The sequence below is a fragment of the Pristiophorus japonicus genome, chromosome 20 (genome assembly GCF_044704955.1).
Source record: "Pristiophorus japonicus isolate sPriJap1 chromosome 20, sPriJap1.hap1, whole genome shotgun sequence".
NCBI classification, from domain to species: domain Eukaryota; kingdom Metazoa; phylum Chordata; class Chondrichthyes; family Pristiophoridae; genus Pristiophorus; species Pristiophorus japonicus.
Genome location: NC_091996.1, coordinates 14355172 through 14377854, shown reverse-complemented (window position 1 = coordinate 14377854; position 22683 = coordinate 14355172). Strand labels below are relative to the sequence as shown.

At 45.2% G+C, this 22683-nt stretch overlaps 1 protein-coding gene across 4 annotated transcripts in view; it reads left to right on the top strand.

Moving 5' to 3' along the window:
• ccdc180 (coiled-coil domain containing 180) overlaps window positions 1-22683 on the top strand; it is a 184011-nt gene that overhangs the window by 79149 nt on the left and 82179 nt on the right. For all 4 annotated transcript variants that reach the window (XM_070863771.1, XM_070863772.1, XM_070863773.1 and 1 more), the window contains 6 exons: window positions 693-796; window positions 2124-2172; window positions 11765-11913; window positions 15103-15320; window positions 19868-20043; window positions 21180-21360. In XM_070863771.1, the coding sequence (XP_070719872.1) occupies window positions 693-796; window positions 2124-2172; window positions 11765-11913; window positions 15103-15320; window positions 19868-20043; window positions 21180-21360 (877 nt within the window). The remainder of the gene's footprint in view (window positions 1-692; window positions 797-2123; window positions 2173-11764; window positions 11914-15102; window positions 15321-19867; window positions 20044-21179; window positions 21361-22683) is intronic.

Here is a 22683-nt window from a genome sequence, read left to right as displayed (position 1 = left end):
AATGGATTTGCTGGACACAAAACTTTCTGATTTCCGGCGGAATGTGGTTTAATCACTTATGGAGAAAGACAGGCATTTTCACATTATTCCTTTTAAAAGAAAGGCCAATGCATAAAAATAAAATAAAATTGGATTTTTGGAATGTACTTTCAAAGACTGCCCAATGTCGAGCATTCAATCTGTGCAGCACCTCTGGTGACCGGTCACCATGATATCATTTATGTGTGTACAATATTTGTCTCTAAGTTTTGTGTGTCAGCTGTGGCTCAGTTGGTTCAAATCCTACTTCACAAATTCCAGGTTGACCCTCCCAGTGCAGTGCTGTAGGAGTGCTGCACTGTCGGAGGTGCCATCTTTCAGATGAGACGTTAAACCGAGGCCCCTTGTACAGTCAGGTGGATGTAAAAGATCCCATTGCACTATTTCAAAGAAGAGCAAGAGGAGTTATCCCCAGTGTCCTGGCCAATATTTATCCCTCAACCGACATCACTAAAGCAAATTATCTGGTCATTATCACATTGCTGTTTGTAGGAACTTGCTGTGCGCATATTACAACAATGACTACACTTCAACAGTACTTCATTGGTTGTAAAGCACTTTGGGATGTCTGGTAGTCATGAAAGGCGCTATAGAAATGCAAGTCTTTCTTTCTTTCTTTCTGGCTCCAATTGTATTGCTGTTCTCCACTCTAGATGCCAGTGTAGTTTCTGAGGAAATTACAGAGGAAAGTGATCGGAGTCAAAGTACCATAGGAGAACTATCCACGGACCAGCCACTCAGCTTTGAGGAACGAAGTGTAAGATCATATGATGACACCAAGGGCTAAAAATTCGGTTGGATAGCGCTCCTTCCCGGGGAACAGGGGCGCTAAAGGTTTTGCAGCCGCGTGCGCCGGTATTTGCGCCGCTCGGCAAATTCAGTGTGCTGGTACCGGCGGTGCTGAGGAGTATCGCGCGGGAGCGTAGCGCCGATGTACAACGCCCCCGGTAGCGACACGGATGAGAAATTTGTTTTGCACTGCACCCATAGCGCCCTGTAGTGACACCGCCAGAGAAAGCTGGCGTGCTATGGTGTCCCGGGACTCTAAGGGAAGGATCGACTGCATGAGGTAAGTGTGATTGATTACTTTTTTGCAATTTAACTTTATTTGGGGTGAGTAATATATACGGAATTGTTTTGTGTGTTTTTTGTCCTGATTTCTTTTTTGCAGGGAGGCCTCTCTTAGGGCGCTACGAAGCCGGCTCTTTAGCAATTGCTCACCTGGCCTAGCGCCCAAGAGAAGTGTGGAACGCTTCCCGTAGCGCACCACTCCACTGTCAGGGCGCAACCACTTAATTTTTTGGCTGTTGTCGCAAACCATTTTCCGGCTCTAAATTTAGCGACCACTCGACATTAATGCCTTTAAAAACCTTCAACCGAATCCCTGTTAAACTAGGTGGTCCTGTTTTCTTGCCGCTAACGTGGTGTAACTATTCGCACTGTATGGGGTAGCTCCTGTCTGACAAGACTTCTCATTTGTATAGTAGCAATATGGTTATGTGCATTAAAGTTGCAATTCTCATGCAAATACTGTGTCCTCGCCACATGTAGTAGCTATACTTAGCTAATAGCCAAGTACAACAACTAAAGCTAAAATTGTGATATATTCTTTACAACATCACAAACGTACAGACTACAAGATGGCTCTCCAGGAACTTGTCATGTGACCTTGTCACATGATGCTTTTATTTGTATTTACATCAGCAGTTGCATTACCCCAGTAGTCCACAGGGTGGAGCTCTATTATGGAAGTGAATTATCCAATGGCTTTCACACTGGTAATGTATTTGCGATGTTTCTTATACACTTATAAGGTCGATCGTTTTAAACAGCTGCCATCTTCATACAAAGGTGTTTGGCAAACTTTTATTAATTTGTTTATTTAGACCTGATTGTGACGAGATGAATCATGTCAAAAAACGTCATCATGTATCTTCATTGTGGTAAAAATGATATATGGTTCTCCTCCTCCCCAAACAAAAAGAGTTTACCAATGCTTTATCAAGACAGTACCTCGTTAAAGAGGGTTATGATAACATAATTTTCACAGCAAATGATAACTGACCTGCATTACTATGTTCTAGGAGGAAGAAGTGGAGCTTCTAGGGCATGAACAAACCCCTCAATACCCAGGTGTGTATTTTTAAACTAAATAACTTCAACATGGAACCTCCTAAAGTTCAGGCTGTAGACTCGTATTTATTATTCGATGCCTCAAGTCGTCTTTAAAACAATTACAGCTGTTTTCAGAATGTGTACTGTGTAAACTTGAGTCAGAGTCTGGTTTACATTATGAAAATAAGAATGTGCTTCAAATGGGAACCTCACCATAAAAAATGAAAGTTAAAAAGAATTCTGTTTAACGTTGAACACTGAGCACTAATTGCACTTTCTGTGGATGTGCATAAAGGATTTACTGAGGCTAACTGTGCAAGGGAGCTGAATTAATCTACACATTTAAAATGTCTCAGTCACTGACTCAGTCACTGACTGTTTTCTAATGCTCACTCAACTCTTACACACCATTGGACCCGGCAAATCCTCCTGTACAGTTCCCCCCAGCGGCCCCATCATCTCAATTACAGTCACTGGGAATGTCAGGATGAGGATAAAGCATTTTGCTCACGCTGACTTTTTTTTACTAACATTAAACAAAGAAAAATATTCTGCACTGTTTTATTTTTTTTAAATAGAATAGAATAGAATGTGAAAAAACCACATGACTCGTAATTCTTTATAATGGTTTGATTTTCTCAGCTAGAGTAGAATTAGGGGCTTGACAGGGTCGATGCAGAGAGGATGTTTCCCCTTGTGGGAGAATCTAGAACTAGGGGGCATAGTTTCAGAATACGGGGTCACCATTTAAAACGGAAATGAGGAGGAATTTCTTCTCCCAGAGGGTTGTGAATCTTTGGAATTCTCTACCCCAGAGAGCTGTGGAGGCTGGGTCATTGAATATATTCAAGACTGAGATAGACAGTCAAGGGTTATGGGGAGCAGGCAGGGAAGTGGAGTTGAGGCCAAGATCAGATCAGCCATGATCTTATTGTTTGTTTGTCGAGGGACCAAATGGCCTACTCCTGCTCCTATTTCTTATGTTCTAATGTTCTTATGAAAAAAAAATCAATCTTATAGATCAGATTTAATGGGTGAAGTGTTAAGAATATGCCAGGCACCTGGGGGTGAAAATTCAGTCGCACTTCTGTTGCAGCATCAATCCAAGCGGAGCGGTAAATTTTGCGCCGGGAAATGTTTTGCGTCTCCAGCCGCAAAATTCACCAGCTGGGCCCTGAGTGTGGAGCGGAGCGCGAAGGGAGACGTTCCACACCTCTCTTAGGGCGCTAGTTCGGCTGAGCAACTGAAAATCCTGAGCTAAACAGTGGCCTCGGAGCGGCCAATGAGAGGCTTGCGTGGGAAAAAAAGAAATCTGAAAAAAAAAACGCCAAAGACATTCCCAATTCATTACTGACGCCACATCAACAATAATCGCAAATATAAAAAACAATCACAGTTACCGCAGGTCGACATTACTTCACTCACAGCGGCCGGTACAGCTCGGACCGCCAGCTTTCACAGGCGGTCCAACCAGGGCGCGGTACGGGGCGCTACAGATCAGGCACGGACCAAAGATCGAGCCGGTGTTGCAATCAGGGGTGTTGCACACCGGCTTGCCTCTCCCGGGTGGTACTGCCTCGCACCCCGAAAACCCGGCTCCGAATGTCCCAGCGAAGTGCAGGGAGCTGGCCGCCTGCCTGCCCAGAACTGCTTCCCGCTGCCATTACTACCCCTCCGGGGGGAAAACAGAAGCGGCAACAAGCAGGAAATCCAGCCCTTTAGTATTGTTGCACTGCACAGAGTGGTGGATGAAGGTTTGGTTTCCTCCACTCAGCTCAGTCTCTGCTCTTGGTCCCTGGATGTGCTGAGCAGATGTCAGGCATCCCTCAAAGGAGAGAGGGAGAGGGAGAGAGAAGGGAAGGGAAAAGGGGAAGGGCAAGTCTTTGATGGGACACTCAGACAGCTCCTGGTAACTGGCCAAGGGCGGTAGCCTGGGGGCAGACATTGCCTCGCTCTCTTAGTTACAGAAGGTGCATGATATAGGAGGGGTCAATAAGAGTGAAAAAACATGAAGAAAGAGGAGTTATGTACATCCGAAACAGAGAACAAACTTTTGGGGGAAGGTGAGATCCAAGATGAGAGGGAAAACCTTTGGAGTTGATAGATATAAAGTATGATTGGTAAATTAACTCATTACACATATACACTTATTTTAAAGGAGACTATTTTGAGCATAGCTAACTTAAAAAAAAACATCCCATTGTATCATGTGAGCTGCGTCTCTGCAGATTAAATACAAATATCACAATGCAGAAAGGGTTAATGTATAATTAGCATTACCTGTAAGGCCGCATGCTGCAATATTTTTGTATAGGTACATCGAATATACACCATTCGGCCCAACTGGTGTTTATACTCCACTTAAGTCTCCTCCCATTCCACCTACCTCATCTTAGCCTTTCAATGTGTCTTTCTATTCCCTTCTCTGTCATGTACTTGTCTAGTTTCCTTTTGAAAGTGTCATGTATTCAACTATCATTGTAATCCATGTATAAACTGACCTAAGTTGTACACCATGAGAACACTGACCACTAGGTGGTGAACTTGTGGGAGACACTCTTAACCTGGACTTTCAGGTATAAAAGGGGAAGCTCCACCCATCTTCTCCACTTCAGTGCTGGCTAATAAATGTTACTGGTCACAGAGTGACCTTCTCTCTAGTATGGGCCTCGTGTGCATTTGTACTGTATAGTAAGGACATATTATTGGCTCGAGAAACTGGGATTTAAACCACGTGAGCATGGCCACTAGCAGCACAGACGAGAGGTACTGTGTTGGTGATGATTGGGACGACTTTATTGAGAGACTACAACAAAGTTTCGTCACTAAGGAATGGCTGGGACAGGATTCAGCCGACAAACGCAGGGCTCATCTCCTGACGGTTTGTGGATCCAGGACGTACTCCCTGATGAAGGACCTTCTAGCGCCAAAGAAGCCGGTGGGCAAGACTTTTGAAGAGCTCAGTAAGTTGATCGGGGAACACTTTAAACCAGCGAGCAGCATGCACATGGCGAGACACCGGTTTTACACGCACCGGCGGCGAGAAGGGCAAAGCGTTCCAGACTTCGTGGCAGACCTCCGGCGACTGGCAAGCCTATGTAAGTTCCCAGATGCATGCAGAGCAGAGATGTTGCGAGACTTTTTTATTGAGGGCATCGAGCATGCTGGGGTTTTCAGGAAACTGATTGAGACCAAAGACTTGACCCTGGAAACGGCAGCTTTGATGGCCCAGGCATTTATCTCAGGGGAGGAAGAGATCAGAATGATGTTTGACAAAAATCTTGGTTTAAATGCAGCAAATGGACAGGGAGTCAACATGTTAACGCAGCACACAGTTCTCCAGGCAGACAGGGGCAATCGGACATGCCCAAGCATGTAGTCGAACCCAAAGGGGGAATTCAACAATGGCTAGCTGAACGGCGATTCATGCCATCGCAAGGGACAATGCGGCCAGTAATGGGGCCATCAACAACTGTCAATGGTGCGTTTAAGGACAGTTACAGAGACAGTCAGAGACGATTGACTGGTAATGGACCTTTTGTTTCCAACAACGGCTCATGTTGGAGGTGTGGAGGCAAACACACAGCCAGAGCTTGCACGTATCAGCAATATACCTGCAGAAATTGCAACATCAGCGGTCACTTGGCACGTATGTTCAGAAAGCCTGGTTGATGTACGAGAAGGACGGGCCCGATGTAAGCCCTACGAGGCCAAATGGACACTGGGGGAAATCGCTGGAAGCTGAAGTTCAACGAGTTCATGTGGAGCACACACACAGTTCATACACCAGGACGCCACCGATAATGATGAAAGTGCTCCTCAATGGCATCCCAGTATCAATGGAGCTAGACACGGGGGCCAGAAAGTCCCCGATGAGTATCAAACAGTTCGACAAGTTGTGGGCGTCCAAGGCCAGGAGGCCAAAATTATTGCCGATTGACGCACAGCTATGGACATATACAAAGGAGATCATTCCGGTGCTAGGCAGCGCCACGGTAGTCGTGACCCACAAAGATTCGGAGAACAGGTTGCCACTCTGTATTGTCCCGGGGGACGGTTCCGCACTGCTGGGGAGGAGCTGGCTTGCTGTCATGAACTGGAAATGGGGCGATGTCAATGCAATTTCTTCTGTGGAGCGAATATCATGCTCACAGGTCCTGGACAAATTTGACTCACTATTTCAACCCGGCATTGGCACTTTCATGGGGACCAAGGTAGTGATTCACATAAACCTGGACGCCAGGCCAGTACACCACAAGACCAGAGCGGTGCCGTACGTGATGCAGGAAAAGATAGAAGGCGAATTGGACCGCCTGCTGAGGGAAGGCATCCTCTCGCCAGTCGAATTCAGTGACTGGGCGAGTCCGATCGTGCCGGTGCTCAAGGCGGATGGGTCGGTCAGGGTATGTGGCGATTACAAGGCCACCATCAATCGGGTGTCACTCCAAGACCAGTACCCGCTACCGAGAGCGGAGGACCTCTTTGCGACGCTATCCGGTGGCAAACTTTTTTCAAAATTGGACCTGACCTCAGCTGACATGACCCAGGAGTTGGCGAGTGAGTCGAAGAAGCTGACCACCATCACGACACACAAGGGGTTGTTTGAGTACAACAGATGTCCGTTCGGGATTCGCTTGGCCGCCGCGATCTTTCAACGAAACATGGAAAGCCTCCTCAAGCCGATTCCAAGGACGGTGGTTTTTCAGGACGACATCCTCATCACGGGTTGCGACACTGAAGCACACCTCCACAACCTGGAGGAGGTGCTTCGCAGACTGAACTGGGTAGATCTGCAACTGAAAAAGGCGAAGTATGTCTTCCGAGCTCCAGAGGTAGAATTCCTGGGGATGAGGGTAGCAGCAGACGGGATCAGACCGACTGCGTCCAAAACAGAAGCGATCCAGACCCCGTAACACGACGGAGCTGCGTTCGTTCCTGGGGCTCCTGAACTATTTTGGAAACCTTCTTCCCAAATTGAGCACGCTGTTAGAGCCGCTACATGTGCTCCTCCGCAAAGGTCGCAAATGGGTCTGGGGGGACAGCCAGGAAAGGGCTTTTGATAGAGCACGCAATTTGTTATGCTCCAACAATCTGTTAATGCTATATGACCCATGTAAGAAACTTGGGGTCGTCCTATGGGGTCGGGTGTGTTACAGCATGTTAATGCCAAGGGTCAGTTACAGCCGGTAGCTTATGCCTCCAGAAGTCTGTCCCAGGCAGAAAGGGGCTACGGAATGGTAGAAAAGGAAGCGCTTGTATGTGTATATGCAGTAAAAAAAAATGCACCAGTACCTGTTTGGCAGGAAATTTGAGCTGGAGACAGATCACAAAACCCTAACGTCCCTTTTGGCCGACAACAAGGCCATAAATGCAAATGCGTCGGCACACATACAGAGGTGGGCACTCAGGTTAGCCGCCTATGACTATACAATTCTGCACAGACCGGGCACTGAAAACTGCGCCGATTCACTCAGCAGGCTCCCACTAGCCATCACCGAGGGGACAACCGAGCATGCTGCTGAGATGGTCATGGCTGTTGAAGCTTTTGAAAGTGAAGGCTCACCCGTGACAGCCCGTCAGATCAAAGTCTGGACAAATAGAGACCCGCTACTGTCTTTAGTCAAGAAATGTGCCCTGAATGGGGACTGGGCAGCCATGTACGGGGAATGCCCTGAGGAATTCAAACCATTTCACAGGCGCAAGGATGAACTCTCGATTCAGGCCGATTGCCTACGGTGGGGAAACCGAGTAGTCATGCCCCAGATGGGCAGAGAGGTGTTTATCAGAGAACTACACAATGAGCACCTGGGCATTGTCATGATGAAGGCAATTGCCAGGTCACATGTTTGGTGGCCAGGGATGGATGCAGACCTGGAACTTTGTGTTCGCAGGTGCAACACGTGTGCCCAGCTGGGCAATGCACCCAGGGAAGCCCCCCTTAGCCCCTGGTCCTGGCCCGCCAAGCCATGGTCACGCATCCATGTGGACTACGCAGGTCCTTTCATGGGAAAAATGTTTTTGTTTGTAGTAGACGCCTACTCCAAATGGATCGAGTGTGACATTTTCAATTCAAGCACATCCTCTGCCACGGTAGAAAGTCTTCTGACAATGTTCACCGCCCATGGTCTACCGGACGTCTTGTTCAGCGACAATGGCCTGTGCTTTACAAGCATTGAATTCCAGGACCTCATGGCAGGAAATGGAATCAACCATGTCAGAACGGCACCGTTCAAGCCGGCCTCAAACGGCCAGGCGGAACGAGCAGTGCAGATAATCAAACAGGGGATGCTCAGAATCCAAGGGGGTTACCTACAAAGCCGCTTATCACGCCTCCTGTTGGCCAATAGATCCCGACCACACTCACTCACAGGGGTTCCACCCGCAGAGCTGCTAATGAAAAGGACGCTCAAAACCAGATTATCCCTTATACACCCCACCATGAAAGAAATTGTTGAGAGCAGACACCGGTCACAATGTGACTACCATGACGGGAATGTGAGGGCGCGATGTATTGATGTCAATGACCCTGTCTTTGTCCTCAACTACACTGCAGGGCCCAAATGGTTCACAGGCACTGTGATTGCCAAAGAGGGGAATATGATTCTGGTAGTTAAACTTACCAATGGACAAATCTGCTGCAAACACGTGGATCAAACAAAAAGGAGGTTCAGCAACCCCATAGAAGAAGCAGAGGAAGAACACAATGTAGAGTTCACTCCACCACAGGTGACCGAACACCGGAACCAAGTGGAGGAGAGCCCAGTCACTGTGGGCAGTCTGGACAGGCCCGAGGCACCGCAAACAGCAGACACTCAGGCCAGCGCCCAACAACCGGAGCCCCAACTCAGGCGCTCTACAAGGGAGCGTAAACCACCAGAGAGACTTAACCTGTGATCCCAATAAGACTTTGGGGGGGAGGTGATGTCATGTATTCAACTGTCATTGTAACCCATGTATAAACTGACCTAAGTTGTACACCTTGAGAACACTGACCACTAGGTGGTGAACTTGTGGGAGACACTCCTAACCTGGACTTTCAGATATAAAGGGGGAAGTTCCACCCATCTTCTCCACTTCAGTGCTGGCTAATTAAGGTTACTGGTCAGAGTGACCTTCTCTCAAGTATGGACCTCATGTGCATTTGTACTGTATAGTAAGGACATATTAGAAAGCATCGAAGTGATTTGCCTCAATCATTTTCTAGCCACTCTCTGAGTAAAGACTTCTCCTTATTGCCCTTTTGGATTTATCAGTAACTATCTGGTATTCATGGCCCCTAGTTTAGGATTCTCCCACAAGTGGATACATTCTCTCCACATCTACCCTGTCCAACACATTCATAATGTTAAAGACCTCGATCAGGTCAACTCTCAGTCATCCCTTTTCTGAAGGAAAAAGGCCCAACCTGTTCAATCTTTCCCGTTAGCGATAACTTTTCCGTTCTGGTACCATCCTTGTAAATCTTTTCTGCACTTTCTCCACTGCTTCTATGTCCTTTTTTATGGTCTGGATCTCAGGACTGTGCACAGTACTCCAAGTGTGGCCTGTCTTATGTCCTAAACAAGTTTAACATATCCTTGCTACTTTTAAATTCTATAACCCTAGAAATAAATCCCAGTGCTTTGTTAGCATTTTGAATTGCTTTGCTTGCCTGCGAGTCTACTTTTAATGAATTGTTGATCTGTATCCCTAGGTCCCATTGCTCTTCCACCCCATTCAGTTTCTTACTTTCTATGGTGTAGGTGATGTTTCTGTTTTTTTCCACCAAAGTGCTTCACCTCAGATTTATCTATTTTAAAGTTAATTTGCCACTTAATTGCCCAGTCTGCAAGTTTTCTAACGTCTTCCTGGATTATGTTGCATTCTTCCTCTGTGTTAGCCCCCATTTTGGTAGCACTGCAAATTTTGACATTGAGTTACTTGTTCCTAAGTCCAATGTAAATTATGAATTAACAGTGGTCCCAACACTGATCTGTTATGTACTGATGTGAGTATCGTCCTGGTACCTTAAATGTAATGTAAGCACAATGCCACACCACAGAGGGCGCTGTGGTGGGAAACCTGGAAGTACCTGCAACAGGCACTATAAAAGGCTGACCACCACACCCGAGAGGCACTCTGGAGCTGAACAATAAAGGACGAAGGTCACAGCAGTTAGATTTACACCAGACCGTATGGAGTCAGTGATTCGTGTGCTACATACACCACATGATCCTTGTGGAATGCCACTTTCTACCTTCCTCCAATCTGAATAACTACTGTCTGCCCCACTTCCTATTTTTTAGCCAATTTGCTATCCATTCAGCTATTTGTCCCCTGACTCCACATGCCCCTAACCTTTGTCATGAGCCAACTGTGTGGTACCTTATCGAAGGCCTTAAGAATGTTTCCAAAAATATGAATTGTCAATTACTTTTCTGTTTCCACAATTGGTACGTATTCAATTAGTGTCTGCCTATGGCTCAGTTGGTAGCACCCTCGCCTCTGAGTCACAAGGTTGTGGGTTCAAGTCACAGTCCAGAGATTTGAGCACAAAAATCTAGGCTCACTTCAGTGCAGTACTGAGGGAGTGCTACACTGTCAGAGGTGCCGTCTTTCGATTGAGACATTAAACCGAGGCCCCTTCTGCTCTTTCAGGTGGACGTAAAAGATCCCACAGCACTATTTTGAAGAGAAGCAGGGGAGCTATTCCCGGTGTCCGGCCAATATTTATCCTTCAACCAACATCACTAAAATAGATTATCTGGTCATTACCACATTGCTGTCTGTGGGAGCTTGCTGTGCACAAATTGGCTGCCGCTTTTCCTACATTACAACATTGACGACACTTAAAAAGGACTTCATTGGCTGTAAAGCGCTTTGGGACGTCCGGTGGTCGTGAAAAGTTACCTTTCTTTTTTTCTTTCAAGTCTTTCTTTAATTACAAGTGCATTTTGAAAGATTTATTTATTTCCTGATTTTCTCCCCTTTTCCCAGCTGCTCACCTGAAGGTGCTTACTGTTGTTTCCTCTGGTACCTCACCCAAGCAGCCCTGATGGTGCATTTCTGAAGGCTTGTGACTGTCCCAATCACACACATGCATATGCAGCCCTTACTGTAATAGAAACATAGAAAATAGGTGCAGGAGTAGGCCATTCGGCCGTTCGAGCCTGCACCGCCATTCAATAAGTTCATGGCTGAACATGCAACTTCAGTAACCCATTCCTGCTTTCTCGCCATAACCCTTGATCGCTCTAGTAGTAAGGACTACATCTAACTCCTTTTTGAATATATTTAGTGAATTGGCCTCAATAACTTTCTGTGGTAGAGAATTCCACAGGTAATGTAAGCACCTGTGAGCATGCTCACAGGTTTATAGAGTTGTTGAGTTGGGAGTGGCTTAGCCAGTCACGTAATGTTCACAAGACTCAATAAAACCCCAGCCAGTTGGGTTTGGGGGATCCACGGTGAGCCTGGTGGATGAACTGTAATGTGTAGTGTGATTGTTAAACCTTTGCTAATAAACCAACTTCTTAATAGCAATATGTTGCTATGAATTCTTAAGCAAAGAACCCATGAAGCAAATACATTACACTTACCTCTTTGTGTTTCTAATTCTTCTTCACTTTAGGCCTCAGCGTCGAAGGCGATCACAAATGGAAGAATGCTGATGGAAGTAGAAACATCAGTGATCAGTCAGTCCCGGAGTCAGCACTAAGCCAGTACCTTTCTGAGTTTGAGTATGAGGGCGAGGATGCTTTCTTCCTTAAGCCACGAAGTGTAAGATCAAAGAGAAAAATGATGCCATAAGCTCATGGAATCACCTGTTTTTTAATGTTAATGAGATCCATGATTTGAGCTCACTTTATTCACACTATATTCTTGACAGGGCAACTCTGGTGCCCAATAAGTAATTAGTAGGAGGTTTAGAGGGGATTTGAGGGGAAATTTCTTCACCCAGAGGGTGGTGTGGGTCTGAAACTCACTGCTTGAAAGAATGGTAGAGCAGAAACCCTCACCACATTTAAAAAGTACTTGGATATCAACTTGAAGAGCTGTAAGCTACAGGGCAATGGATCAAGAGTTGGAAAGTGGCATTAGGCGGGATAGCTCTTTATCGGCCAGCGTGGACACAATGGGCTGAAATGGCCTCCTTCCGTGCTGTAAATTTCTATGATTCTAAAAGATGTCTGTGATAAGCCTTCACAGACACATTGTTGACAAGATTGGGGAATTTCTGTCCCAATGGATGATTCAAATATGCATGTATATGACTGAACTGGGTGGTGGGGTGCCCAACCTGCATGCAGACTCTGTATTTAGCTGATACTTATATGAAGCCCCTATGCAAACTGAACTAGAGATTAAACAAATTTTCCCCCACATGGTGTGGCAGATTTGTAGAGCAGGCTCCTAGCAAAACAATTACAGTAATGTTTTATTTTTAAGTCTTCAATTAACAGGTGGCTTTGTACCTGGTTGGGAACAGAACTGCAGGTTATTGGGATGGATACAGGCCAGCAATTTTCTCGGAGCTGTTCCTGTTCCTGCTCCTGCTCCATTGCTAGAAGTGTGGCAGTGCACGTGTGTAATGTATGCACCTGTGAGTATGCTCACAGGTTTGTAGAGCTGTTGCCGGTTTTAGTGTCCCCCTCCCCTTTTATAGGGGGCACTTATAAAATTTATGATTTTAGGAGCCAAAAAAACCCCACAAAAAAACCCCACAAAAAACACAAAAATGTTTTTAAAAAAGGGCAGTTGAAAAGTGTCTGGCGCGTCCCCCAGATTGGGGGGCACTTGATTTAATGTTTATTTTGTCTCCTATCAAAAGAGTTGCAGAGCTGTTGCAATGTGAGTGGCTTAACCAGTCACGTGATGTTCACAATACTCAATAAAACCCCAGTCATTTGGGTTCAGGGGGATCCAAAATGAGGCAGGTGGTTGTGAGCCTGGAGGATGAACTGGTAATGTGTAGTGTGATTGTTAAACCTTTTTCTAATAAACCAACTAGTTCTTATTGCTAATAAACCAACTAGTTCTTAAAACTAGAGCTTGTGATAATTCCTCCATTCACATCCGAGCTAGACTCATCTTTTGTTTCCTAACTTGTGCCATTACCATCTCATTTTTGCCCATCATCCCTTTCGTCACCTAAATCCCTCCTGCCTTCCACCCTATCACAGACCTTCCCTTTTGTTCTTTCCTCCCCTCCCCCATTCACTGCCCCTGCACTTCCTTAAGAACCTATTACATCTCAAACTTTTCCAGTTCTGACAGAGGGTCATCGACCCGAAACGTTAACTCTGTTTCTCTCCACAGACGCTGCCTGACCCGCTGAGATTTCCAGCATTTTCTCTTTATTTCAGATTCCAGCATCCGCAGTATTTTGCTTTTGTATTAGTTCTTAATAGCAACGCGTTGCTATGAATTCTTAAGCAAAGAATCCATGAAGCAAATACATTACACCGTGTAATCGGGGTTTCCGGCGCACACCTGCCATAGTCACGGTGGAGCACCAAGGAAATTTACGGCCATATCGGAGATTGTTAAATATGCACGCTGAGGGAGCGGGAATATTTGTAGAGGCCAGTGGGGCAGGGTTGAACAGTACGATGTGGATATAGGTGAATATTCTGCAGGCCTGGTTAATAAACTTTGGGAAATTAGGGAGTATAAGTGCAGAGACTTCATTTTGGGATATGAAATGGGCGTGATACGCTCCATGATAGGTTAGCCTCTGCAAAATTTGTGGACAGAGCAGGGTCTATTTGGATGAGTGGCCTTTTCTCATTCCATGCTTTTTTTTTTTACGATTGTTTTGTATTTGTATTTATATCCTGGAAAGCCTTTTAGAGGTGGTTATGTGTAGACATAAAGCTGACAATTCAAAGATATTTACAGTATAATCTATTATTAGAATTTTTTCAAAATGAAGTTCTCCCCATGTAATTCGCAATTCCACGATTGTGTGAGATCATCTCCGAGGGCTCGACCAGTGCTGTTCTGTACCTGTGGGTTAGTCGTTCACCTCCTCTCAACCTCTGTTCTAAATATCGTAGCAGGAATCAGTAACATGTGAGGACTTGCAAGTGTGAAATCTGTGTCCTACCACTACAATGTACAATGTGTTCATACGATACGCTATAGCACTCGGCCACTTTCATTGAAAGTTTTTTTTTCTGTGAATTTTTTTCTCTACTCTCCTCCCTCTGATACCTCACTCAAGTGGCTCTTCTTCAGATGTGAGTCTAGCCACGTGAGTGTTGCCAGCCTGTTCAAGTGTGGAGAGCAGCACAGCTGAACCCCAGATGTGTGCACCCACATAACCTTCCAGCAGGAGTTTGGAATGTGGTCCAGAGCAGGAACTCTGCCTGATTTTCTCCTCCCCCAATCAGGGGTGACGAGAACTGTTATTGCACCCTTTCTGCACCCCTGCTTGAAATCAGATAACTCAGGACAGACTAGCAGTGGGGGAATCTAGAACTCGGGGACATAGTTTCAGAATAAGGGGTCCCCCATTTAAGATGGAGATGAGAAGGAATTTGTTCTCTCAGAGGTTTGTGAATCTCTGGAATTTTCTACCCAGAGAGCTGTGGAAGCTGAGTCATTGAATATATCCAAGGTTGAGATAGACAGATTCTTGAACTAAAGAGGAGTCAAGGGTTATGGGGAACAGGCGGGAAAGTAAGAGTTGAGGCCAGGATCGGGTCAACCATGATCTTATTGAATGGCGGAGCGGGCAGGAAGTGCCGTATGGCCTGCCCCTGCCCCTGCTCCTATTTCTTATGTTCTTATGTTCAATCAAAACTGGAGCCAGCAACCATCTGGCCATGAGGGAAACTGATTGTCACCTAAAGCTTTAATTCAAGTACTGTATGGGTTTCTGTTGCGGTTTCTATAACAGTTGGCCAGGAATAATATATTATTTTACATCCTGAAGCACAGGAACTTCCCTTTTTGTTTCTCTAGAATGGTTTTGATGGAACAAATCAAGACCAAAGTGTTATTCAATTTGAGTGCTTCAGAACCTCCAGAGGGAACACCTATTCAGTGCTGCGTGAGAAAATAACAAAAGACATGTCAAATGAGTTCACTTTTCTGACTGATGTTGAAGAGCAAAAGTATCTTCTAGACTACATGAAATATGCCTTTCTTCCTGAAGAAATGTTTCTGAGTTTAAAGAAAAGGTTAGCGGGGAAAACTTCTATCTATATCATAATTGTGTTGTATTGTTTAGATCCGAAAGGAATTTGGGAGACAGAAAGAAAGACTGTGCATTTTCATAGTGCCTTTCAAATTCTCAGGATGTCCCAATGAACTTCACAGCTAATCAATTACTTTTGAATGTTGCAGTCACTATCGTTTTCTAGGCAACCAAAATGCGGCCAGCAAGATCATACAAACAGCAAATGAGACAAATGTCCAGTTCATGGTTTTTGGTGATACTGGTTAAGGGTTTTGTGGTGCTAATTCAGAGGTGAACATCAGCCACCATACTGGGATCTTTTACATTAGAAATAGGAGCAGAAGTAGGCCTTCTGGCCCCTTGAGCCTGCTCCCTCATTCAATAAGATCATGGCTGATCTGCCCAAGCAAGCAGATGAGTCCTTGGTTTAATGTCTCATCCAAAAGACATTATAATCCAGATAGGTTTGATCCTCTGTTAAACAGTCTGGTATTTAAACTGCATACATAGAAGGTCAGAAATATGTAAGTATGTTTTAGCACAGTATGTTGTATCATTTTCTGTGCTGTTTTCAATTGATTTATATTTTTGGAGTGGAAGCAAGTCTTCCTCGATTTTGAAGGACTGCCTATGATGTTGATTCCTAGCACTGCCCAGGTCATAGGTCGTTGCCAACACCATTGCTAAGCTATACACGAGCAGTCCAGATTGACTTGTCCTCAGATTTTTTTTTTCCCTTCCTGTCATAAAGAGCCTATCCTGTGTGTTCTACGTTTCCTCTCCCGTACCCCCTCCTCACCTCGATTGGGAACTCAGCAAGTTGGGATTGTGGTTGTGAACCTGTAGCCCCTGACGCAACTGCGTGCTACATTGAACTTTATGTGTCCGTTGCTCCCTCAAGCACATTAGGGTGTGAAACATTCAGATACATTTAATTTCCTTTTAAAATTTCAGGTTTGATTTCTGATCCGTGCTAAGTTAGCTGTTCCCAGCTTGGTAGCAGTAGAGGTACTACGAGCGACTTCAGTGCTCCTTGGGCTACAGAGGGGAAATCAGCCATGGTTTCCACTCTTGACCCCAATCTGATGAGAGGTGGATGTGTCGCAATCCGATGAGGGTTGGGCTTGGTTGTTATGACTCCACATTGACTACTCTAAATCCCCTTCCTAAAGAATGGCTATTGGGCTGCCAGTGTCTGTGAAGCCACGAGTCAGTACCTGTCGGAGACAATTTGGGGGGGGGGGGGGTATGGGCACAAGGGGAACTGTAGCTAGTGCAAAAAGAAATACTAACAGAATTGCTGCAGTGAAAGACCCAGCAACAATGTTGTAAGTGTCTCTGTGGCTTCAGTTTAATTGAAATTAAGTTACCCACACAACAGCATTTCCTTTTAGCCTTCAGCCAGTGATTCTTAGTATTACTGTTCAGAAAATGGGCTGAGTAGCTCAGGAGGGCTGGGAGGTAGAGCACAATGGGCAGGGAGTGAATCTGTTGGAGCTTGAGAGGTGTAGGGACTTAAAGGGGTTGAAATTCGGTACTGCCGTTTTTGAGGCGGTGTCATTGCCTGAGTGCTGATTTTACCGCCCGGCGTTAGGTGCAGCCTCAAACTGGCAAATTCAGTTTTTACACCGAAAGATGAGAGAGCAGCACTAAAAAGGTGGCGTTGCACACTCATCCTCTGGCGGGAGATCAGGAGGCCGACTCAATTTTGCAACAGGAGGCTGCCGGCATGCTAGGTGAAAAAACAGGAAGAGGGAAATCAGCTCAAAACTTCTCCAACCCACACACGCACACTTCCCCACTGTTACAGCTAAAGGAGAAATGCAGAAATAAATAAAGGAAAAAAACTTACCTTGCTTTCTGGGCGATTGCGTCCGGGTTCCACTATGAACTCACCACTTTTCTCAGGCTGTAAGAACGCCTGCCGATAAGGCCGCCGTTGAAACCAAATATTGTGAGAGCGGTGCCAAGGGGGCATTGCACGCTGGATGACGTCATCACGCGTTTGAGGGCGCAGTGTTAATTTCTCCGGAGGCGTGGAGACCGCTTGCCGCCGCTTGCCACTGGCGGAAACGGGCAGCGTAAAGAAACAAATTTCGACCCCTAACTGTTTAATACGCCAGGCATGTGACTAGTTGATGGCAGGTGTTGAGATTATTTTTTCCCTAGATCTATTTTCCAATCAGAAAGGGTAGGACATAAAAAAGACCTTTGCTAGAAAAGCAGAATGTTTCTTTAAAATGCAAGGGTTTTCTTTCATTAACAGGAGGACTGGCCATATGCAGAATGAACCATGACCTCCTGCTCAGAAGCCCACACTGTCGTGTCCATTTTGGAGTTGTAGTTTATCAGAATGACACCGGCATATTACATGACTTGTAATCCACCAGAGTGATGTATGTGCACAGAGTTGCACGGATGAATCTTGAATCTCTTTGCTCAGAGCTCTGGGGAGGCAATAAAGTTCAAGAGCCAGGCTTTTTCTACCACAGAGACAGATAATTATGACTATAAATTAAACTGTATTCCTAGGATTCCCTGATGACTGCATTGGTCAAAGCACTGACCTGTGTGAATCATATAGACCAGAAGCTACCAGGTTTTATTTCTGTTCTGTGTTGAATGAAGACATTTCAAACATATAAATCAATGATGTATGTAAGCTAATGCTTTTATCATGGACTGTTTAATATTTTTTTCTTTCTCTTATGTCAAAAGCTTTATTTTATTACTCTTTTCTGAGGTATCTAATGAAAGAAAATGGTCGCCAAGAAATATTTGGAGCGATTTCATTGGTTCCCATTCATCTCCTACTTGGTTATTCTGTTGATTGTTGCTTTCTCACCAGTGATTGTTGATGGTTTATATGTATGTTTGGTAGATCTTGATTGGTAGTTTTTGTTTGCGCTCTTGATCGATATATTCCTTACCTGTAAGTTTGTGATTTGTTACTTTTTATGAATACGGAATTTGAGCCAATTGCGTCCCAGTGTGACATGGAAATTTAGACATGTGACAAGTATGACAGTTGAAGTTTGACAGGTAAAAATGTGCACGAGATTTTTATCTATGCCAGTGGATCTCTGGTGTTACACACTGTAAAACAGAGGATGTGGTGTTTAATGGAATGGAATAGGATCATTATATCATGTAAACCCAACAGGGCTAAAACGTTTAACTGATTTGCGTTAATGCAAAGGTTGATTGCTATTTGGACTGCTAACTTGTTTATGTGAAGGTTGATTGAGAAGGTACAGACTTTCTGGCTCTGGTATGTGCTCCGCGGCGAGAGATTGTGGCGGAGGTGCGGCAAATAAGGGTACGGGGCCCAGAAGAGCCGAGGGCCCAGGGTCAGCATAGGCCAGCCCACACTGCAATATGTGTGCACACTTGGTCCGTACAGCAGAGCAGATCTCCAGTTGTCCTGGTGAACCCTTGCCACTGGATAAAGGCCTAGCTCTGTCAAGCCCGTGTGGTGGCTGATGTGCAACGGTCACCACACGTTAAAAAAATCCACGCACAGGCATCTTCCACCCCCCCTCAACTGGAGTTCAGGACTGGAACATCGGGTCCTTCATTGAAACACCTGTGAACTCGTCCCTTTTATAGAAACATAGAAAATAGGTGCAGGAGTAGGTCACTCGGCCCTTCGAGCCTGCACCACCATTCAATAAGATCATGGCTGATCATTCCCTCAGTATCCCTTTCCTGCTTTCTCTCCATACCCCTTGATCCCCTTAGCCGTAAGGGCCATATCTAACTCCCTCTTCAATATATCCGATGAACTGGATCAACAACTCTCTGTGGCAGGGAATTCCACAGGTTAACAACTCTCTGAGTGCAGAGGTTTTTCCTCATCTCTGTCCTAAATGGCTTACCCCTTATCCTAAGACCGTGTCCCCTGGTTCTGGACTTCCCCAACATCAGGAACAATCTACCCGCATCTAACCTGTCCAGTCCCGTCAGAATCTTATATGGTTCTATGAGATCCCCTCTCATCCTTCTAAACTCCAATGTATAAAGGCCCAGTTGATCCAGTCTCTCCTCATATGTCAGTGTTGAAGCAAGTCATCCTCATTCGAGGGACTGCCTATGATGATGATGTGCTATTGCTCGGGAGTTTCACTATTGATTCCAAATGCTAGCTTTTCTCCTTTATACTTCTCTCAAGTGTGATACAGAAACTTGCATTAGGGTGTGATGCCTAAAGTGTGATGGATTGGTACGCTCACGGCATAATGTTTGTAGATAAATACTGTAAATATCCGTGAATTACAGACACTAATCTAATCTTGAAGGTCCAAGAAATGGTTTTAAACTACTTGAGCATTTTTTGGAATGATCAGATCCTCTCGATTGGATTACTATCTGGTAATTCACTCTCGGCATTCATGTAGTGTCTGTGGTTACATTCGAAAGCCTGTCAATATATTGCTGCAGAACAAGCTCTTCATTTAACAATATTGTACTTTGGAAATGTATTGTTTTTGTCAAATCTCTCTCTCTCTCTCTCTCTCTCTCTCTCTCTCTCTATCTTTATCTATATAGGATTCGCATAAATATTTTTGAACACTTAGAGGATTGGTGTGATAAAGCCATGGAAAATGCCAGTAATATCATTGTGATCAAGAAGAAAGAGTTTAAAGCGGAGTTTGAGCTGCAAAATCACCTGCACGAGCCCAGAGCAAAACGCATTAAGATGGATGTACTCAATGTCAGAGCTGGTACAGTATCAGTGCTATTTAAAAAGTCTGTATAAACTGAAAGGCCCAGTTAGCCGCCCCACCCCCCAACAAATCAGAAGGTGAATGCACCACCTAGTGTTATATTACATCCTACACTTTGGCTCAGTGGATAGATAGCACCCTTGCCTCTGAATCAGAAGGTTGTAGGTTCAAGTCCCACTCCAAGAACTTGAGCACAATAAATCTAGCTGACACTCCAGTGCAGTGCTGCCGGAGTTGCCGTCTTTCAGATGAGATGTTAAACCGAGGCCCCGTCTGCTCTCTCAGGTGGACGTAAAAGATCCCATGGCACTATTTCGAAGAAGAGCAGGGGAGTTATCCCCGGTGTCCTGGCCAATATTTATCCCTCAATCAACATAACAAAAAACCCCAGATTATCTGGTCATTACCACATTGCTGTTTGTGGGAGCTTGCTTGTGCGCAAGTTGGCTGCTGCGTTTCCCACATTACAACAGTGACTACACTCCAAAAGTACTTCATTGGCTGTATAGCACTTTTAGACATCCGGTGGTCATGAAAGGTGCTATATAAATACAAGTGTTTTATTCTTTACATACCTGTAAAGTCCCATGTTTGATTCCTGGTTTGTTCACTACCAGTTACAATAGGGGAAACTACAATTAGTCCCCATATCCCTAAACTAAAAAAAGAAAATAATTCCTTTATTATTCAGTGACTCTTGCTGGAACATAGTTGTAGTCGTCTGGTAATGACAGGATTGGGCTCATTCGTGACGCCACCCACAGGCAAATAGCCTGTCAACACCCACGGTCTAACCTCATGCCCAGGAAATGGTCAATAATGGTAGTGAAGGTTGCGAGTGCTAGTGAAACCATATACAAACAACTTGCCTTACCAGGCAACCATCTGACGAATTTTCTCCCTCTTTTTGGTAGGCCATGATACAGTTATCACTCTGTGTAGGTAACCTGCTCCACTTTGTTAGTGCCGCGGCTTACGTGCAAGACCAGACTGCTGCCTTTTATGCCATTTTTCCGGGTGTCCGCAGCTCTTTGGCCAAAATTGTAGGAGACGGGTGGGAGAACCCCGTGTGGAATTTCCCCCACTTTACCTTTTCAGCTTTGTCGAAAATAACTATTGACCTTGTCTCACAGTGGAACTGCGCCTGCACAAGCAGAAAGTGGAACGTCACTGTAAAGGGGTGGATGAAGCTTTGAAAAAACTGAAAAATGTATTTATAGCACTCCAGGCAGAGCACTGCAAATACATCCTGAAATTCAATAACAGCATATACGCCTTGGAGGACATCTTCAAAAGTGCAGTGAAATCTGACAGGTAAATTACGTCCCAGAGTTGAATGTAAAGAGCTCCCCTTGTGGCTTAATGCATAATGGCACTGCCTGATGTTAAATGGAGCTGCACGAACCTGGAGATCTATGTCCTGTTCTAAATTAGTCGTACACAATCGAGGTAGCAGTGAAAGGGATGTAATTGGCTGCAGTGTCTCTCGGCCAGGAAAGAGCCACATTAGTCAGTAAGTGTAATGTATGCACCTGTGAATATGCTCACATGTTTGTCGAGCTGTTGAGTTGAGAGTAGCTTAGCCAGTCACGTGATGTTCACAAGACTCAATAAAACCCCAGCCCAGTTGGGTTCGGGGGATCCACGATGAGGCAGGTGGTTGTGAGCCTGGTGGATGAACTGGTAATGTATAGTGTGATTGTTAAACCTTTTGCTAATAAACAAACTAGTTCTTAATGGCAGTGTGTTGCTATGAATTCTTAAGCAAAGAACCCATGAAGCAAATACGTTACAGTAAGGGATATGGTGACGTGGTGGGTATGTTACTGGAGTAGTAATCCAGATGCCTGGACTAGTAACTCAGATCGCGAGTTCAAATTCCATCACGGCAGTTTGCGAATTTGAATTCAGTATGAAAGAAAAGTGACCAAGAAGCTTACGGATTGTTGTAAAAACCCAACTGGTTCACTAACATTCTTTAGAGAAGGAAACCTATCGTCCTTATCCGGTTCGGCCTATATCTGACTCCAGTCCCACACCAATGTGATTGACTCTTAACAGCCCTCTGAAGTGGCCAAGCAAGCCACTCATTTTTGTAACCACACAGACTGCAGTGGTTTAGGAAGAAGGTTCACCAACAACTTCTCTTGGCAACTAGGGGTGGGCAATAAATGCCACACGTATCAATGACACCTGTAATGTTTTAAACTCTTCAGGGTATGAATGGTAAGTATCACCTAAGACTGAAACACTTCAGAACGGTTTTAAACACTCTGAACAATTTTATTGACGTTAAGACGCAACAGTTTTCCAGATAAAGATGCCGTACAATCTTATCCGGGGAGAACAGCTCAGAGCAAGAGGGAATCGGAAGGGGAGAGAGAGAGAGAGGAGGGGGAAAGAGGGCAGGGACTCGGAGGGCATGGAGGGAGAGCATGATGGGGATGGGGAAAGAACGTAATCCATTTCTAAATGGGGGGGGAATAAGAGCGAGAGTTGTTCAGACAGATCACATTCCCCTAACCCCATCCCCTTTCCACCCACACCACATTCTTCCTCTCCTCCCCCTAGATCTGGTTGATTTCTCGGAAAGCTCGGTGCATGTGTGGCAAGTGACATCATTGGACTGGACAAAAT